The sequence below is a fragment of the Acanthisitta chloris genome, unplaced genomic scaffold (assembly GCF_000695815.1).
Source record: "Acanthisitta chloris isolate BGI_N310 unplaced genomic scaffold, ASM69581v1 scaffold4961, whole genome shotgun sequence".
Taxonomy (NCBI): Eukaryota; Metazoa; Chordata; class Aves; order Passeriformes; family Acanthisittidae; genus Acanthisitta; species Acanthisitta chloris.
Genome location: NW_008654261.1, coordinates 12,645 through 17,562, shown reverse-complemented (window position 1 = coordinate 17,562; position 4,918 = coordinate 12,645). Strand labels below are relative to the sequence as shown.

The 4,918-nt window shown below is 48.0% G+C and overlaps 1 protein-coding gene across 3 annotated transcripts in view; it reads right to left on the bottom strand.

The window, feature by feature from the left end:
• The window catches only part of KLHL8 (kelch-like family member 8), an 11,219-nt gene continuing 6,301 nt past the window's right edge, over window positions 1–4,918 (bottom strand). For all 3 annotated transcript variants that reach the window (XM_009083412.1, XM_009083413.1, XM_009083414.1), the window contains 5 exons: window positions 4,657–4,768; window positions 2,708–2,876; window positions 1,792–1,951; window positions 663–864; window positions 1–124 (listed from right to left, as the gene is read on the bottom strand). In XM_009083412.1, the coding sequence (XP_009081660.1) occupies window positions 1–124; window positions 663–864; window positions 1,792–1,951; window positions 2,708–2,876; window positions 4,657–4,768 (767 nt within the window). The remainder of the gene's footprint in view (window positions 125–662; window positions 865–1,791; window positions 1,952–2,707; window positions 2,877–4,656; window positions 4,769–4,918) is intronic.

Here is a 4,918-nt window from a genome sequence, read left to right as displayed (position 1 = left end):
TCACATGCAGTCCACAACGTTGCTGGATCCTTGGCCCACGTCCCGGATCTGGCTGCTGAGACAGGAGCACACGGCCACCCCTGCCCCTGCCCGGCAGTGGGACACCGAGCCCACGAGTTCCCACCTGAGGGAGAGGGCACAGGGGAAAGGACAGTGAGCTCCTGGCCCTTCAGAGCACCCTGCAAGTGTCTCACATTCTACCACAAGCCTGGCTGTTTGCATGAAAATGCACCCGAAGAGCTGATTGTTCCTCTGGCAAACTTGGTGCAAAACCAGACTGAAACACGCAGAAGAATGTGGATTGTTGTCGAAGAAAGGGGTGAGGATAAGGGATGGAGAGGAGGGAGGAGGTGCTTAAATATTGGCAGCAACCATCTAGCAGCACTGGCAGCAGTGCTGCACTGATAGTCATGGATATTACTCAGGTATTCCCAGGAAACAGGCACAGGCAGCAATGCTGCACTGATAGCCATGGATATTACTCCACCACTCCCAGGGAAACAGGCACAGGCAGCAGTGCTGCATTGCTAACCACGGATCTTACTCAGCCATTCCCAGGAAACAACAGCTAGGCTCCTCCTGGACACTCCTTCCCTCACGCTGTGTTTTCACATAGGCAGATCTCACTGTCTCGTTAAGCCAACCCAAACACTGGAGATTACCTGTTCACTATGGGATCAAAAGCTTCCACTGTGTTGAGGTACACGTTGCCATTATGACCTCCAACTGCAAAGATCTTCCCCATCAGAGTGGCTATGCCCACACCACCCCTGGGTGTTGTGAGCTCTGCCACATACTCCCATCTGTTGCTGCGTGGGTCGAACCTCTCCACCGAGCTCAGTGGGGAGTTGTCATCAAAGCCACCTGCAAAGAACCACCACGTTATCAGTTCTTAGCCACATCTGGGGCAGGTAGTATCCAGCACTGGCACTGTCAGCCTGTTCTCAGCATTCAGTGGGTATCCAGCTCTCTGTTTACCAGAACATTACAAACTCCTAAAGCTTAATCTAACAGCTCTCCCTCCTGCCCTGCACAATCATGGCCAAGAGGAGAGTTTTCTTCTACCCAAGTTGCAAGGAGAGGTATTTCTATTCTTTTTCTCCTTGAATTCATCATACTTATAATGAAACAGCTTCCCATTTGGAATAGAAAAAAAATCTAAGACCAGTAAAAAGATGGTCCTAATCTTAAACTTCTTTCAGTGTTTCAAATTGCAGCACTGACAGATACTTGAGCAGGAAAACAAAAGCCTCATGTGGTGCATTCCCCTTGCGGCAGCAGCTGTCAGAGGGGCATTTTGCTCTGAACCTTAGGATAACAGACAAGTCAGAGCTCTGCAACTGTCACCATGACCTCCCTGGCATCTTCCTCCCTCCTGAGGTAAATATAAGGCAGAGCACAGGACAACAGGCTGTGGAGTAGGTGCAGTCACCGTGCAGAGAAGTTACTGTTGTCCACACTCAGAACAAAATTAGAGTCCTCTAAAATGTGTGAGCTTAAGAATCAGTTCCTAAAAGGAAACTCAACTTCAGTGAGGCTTGAGAGGGTTTTCTAATACAGACATATGGTCCTGACCAGTATAGCTCTGTTGAAATGTGTGCTAGGAACTGGTTTTTACTTCCTTGCTAACACACCTTCCTTTAAGCATGCCCTGCTTGTGCTTGCTTTCCTCTCCTTCTCCTGCCCAAGTACAGCTCAGGTCTGTCTGTTCCCTGGTTCCTCTAGCAACAACAGCCTCTTCCAAAGGTACTTGGCAGCAGGAGCAGTAGAAAATGCCACCTCCCTACTCACCCACAACGTACAAGCAGCCATGGAGCTCGCTGACCCCATTGCCAGCTCTTCGCTGACCCATCTCCTTCACCTCTATCCACTTGTCCAAGTGGGGATCATACTTCTCCACACTGGAAAGAGATGCTACACCATCATTGCCACCCACGGCGTAAACATGGTTCTGGGAAACAGGTGCACAAAGAAAGATTATTGGTGATGTAGTTGTCTTTATTCAGATGTTCATAAGCAATGTTGAAAGGGCAGGAAAACATGGTTATCCACACAGCCCCAATTACTGACCTTCAGAATTTCAGCAACAGACTTAATTATCTTAGTTATCAAAGCCAGGATGGATGAAGCCTTGAGCAACCTGCTCTGGTGGGAAGGTGTCCCTGCCCAGGGCAGGGGTTGGGCTGGGTGATCTCTAAAGGGCCACTCCAACCCTCAAGATTCTGTGATTCTATCTAACATCAATGCTATCTTTCAACTAAAGAACTGCAAATGTTTTGAGGTGTTGTAGCCATTTTGCAGAGCAGAGATGGCAACAGGGGGATTAAAGTGTGGTACCTTTAATCATAGTGACCACAACAAACCAATCTTGAGTGAGACAGGAACCACCAGGCACGTTATCAAAGGGTCCTAGGACTTATTCCCAGGACCTCAAGTACTGCTGAAACAAGGAGCACAGCTCAATTTGTTGTATTATCCTAAACAGCCACTCCTTTAGTACAGTTCACAGAATCAGAGCATTTTAGGGGTTGGAATGGACCTTACAGATCATCTAGTCTCAGCTCTGGAGAGCTCCCCAGGATTGTGCTGACCAGAGGTGCTCAGCCCCATCAGCTGCATTTTGTTTAGGATGTCGTGTTCTGCCTTCTAACTGAGAAGCAGGTTGGTTCCTCAGTTGGCCCCAGCCTGGGAGGAGGAAGTCACTTACCACAAGGGCCACGGAGCCAACTCCTCCCCTGGGAGTGTTCATGGGGGCGACGGCGCTCCAGCGGTCGGACTCGATGTCATACCTCTCCACGTCACTGAAGCAGGTGTTGTCATCCAGACCTCCTATGGCATAGATGGGGCCACCAAGGGAGGCCAGAGCGATTCCTCTCCTGAGGAAACAGCAGGGTCAACACCTCAGTGCAAATCCTTAGGGAATGACAATAGAACCATAGAATTTCAGGGGTTGGAATGGACCTTAGAGATGATCCAGCCCCAACTCCCTGCCCTGGGCAGGGACACCTCCCACCAGAGCAGGTTGCTCAAGGCTCAGCCAACCTGGCTGTGAACACTGCCAGGGTTGGGGCAGCCACAGCCTCCCTGAGCAACCTGGGACAGTGTCATCAAGTGCAATGTTCCCTGACTGGCACCTGTTTCAAACTATGGGGATAAAAGCAATGCAGAAGTAAAAAGTGAAGTTTCTGGTACACAACGGCCAGTGGCTGTGCTGACCCTCCACACACCTGTGCCACGGGGGCATGGAATGCTGCTCTGACTGGGTGTCACCCAAGGCCCAGCTCCTCTACTTGGATATATGAGATAGATATTTGATGTCTCTATCTCAGGACTGAATTTTACACCTACTTTGTTTCACTGAACCTGAAGAAGAAGCACTGGGTGGAAGTCTGTTGGTACAGCTCTGTGCCACCACTTGGGAATGACTGGGAGAGTGGATGTTAATACACATCAAAAGGCAAACCTGTGCTGGACATTAGGTGACTGAACTCTAGCAAGGTTTAATCACCATTCTGATATTTGTTGGTTAGGTCTGTGCTCAAATGGTTGTCAGATTTGTTTCTGCTGAATCTACCAATGTAAGAGTACTACAAAATGAAAAGTATGGCCTGGAGTGTAAGCATTGAGCTCCTGCTTTAACCCTCAGGACAGGTGATTCACTCTGTCACTGAGAACAGTCTTGTCTCACCACACAGGGGTTTGCAGATACCCTGGCAGGAGCACGGGAGGAACAATCCTCCCACAGAACAAACACTGTGGCAATATCCTCGACTTGTCCCAAATCCCCTCAGCACAGACACCGTTCATGGTGGCAGTTTTCTCTCCACTAAGTACTCCCACAGCACCTCCGTGACAGGAGTAGTGGAGCAGCAGCCCTTCCCACTTAGCCAGGGACTGAGCAACAAACGTCAGAGGAATCTAGGGCTGATGGCTGCTCAGATTAAGCCCTGGGGTGGTGGCAGGAGGGGGAGGAGGAGAAAGCCACTCCTAGGAGTCTGGGTCTTCTGCTTTGATTAGGTCACAAATAGCTTTAAGACCTAGCCATGCTCAGTATGTCACTCCTACTTGTACATGATGCTTTTAGAAACAACAAAGCACAAAATGGAATGTAGAATTAAGGAGCCTGGTTTAATTAACAGCCAAAACAAAAAGTTACAGATCCGTGAGTACAGTAACTTCTTAACAGAATCTTAAATGTCAAAAGGCAAGAAAAGTCCTCAATCTGACTTTCAGTGTTTTACAGCTTCTGGCCTTTTGTGACAAACACATAGGCAGCTGTTTGTTTCCTAGGCATGAAGTGTTCCATTTTCCATGGTATGCTGGCAGTTATCTTGCTCCTTCTTAGGAAGAGAAAAAAACCCCCACAGAACCATTTCAGCAGTTTCAAGCTGTTTATCAGGCACAGCAGAAAGGCCCCAGGTAATGTAAACACAGCTGGAGCAGAAGAGTCTCTGCTCCAGAATCCAGCTCCCCAAATAAAGAAGAAAAGGATAACCCTTTTATAACATAAAGCTCCAAAATGGGGGAAAAGGTTCCTAAAATAGCACAGTGTAAAAACCCAAATAAAGGCAGGACAAACATAATGTGTTGGAGCATCAGCAAGATATGATTTATCACAGACTAGGACTTAGATTTTGGATCATGAGAAACATATACCTCTTTGTGTTCATTGATGCCTTCATCATCCACTTGTTTGTGAGAGGATCAAATACTTCCATGCTTCCCAAGTGTTCATTTCCATCGTGTCCACCTACTGCATAGACTTTACCTGAACACAGACACAACTTTTGGTACAGAGATTGCTTGGCAACATTTCAGGCTTCATTTATACAACATCCCTGCCCTACTGGAGACAAAGAGCTCAAATAAAGGTGAAAGCTTTTAGATGTTTTCAATACCAGGACTTTTACACAAAGCC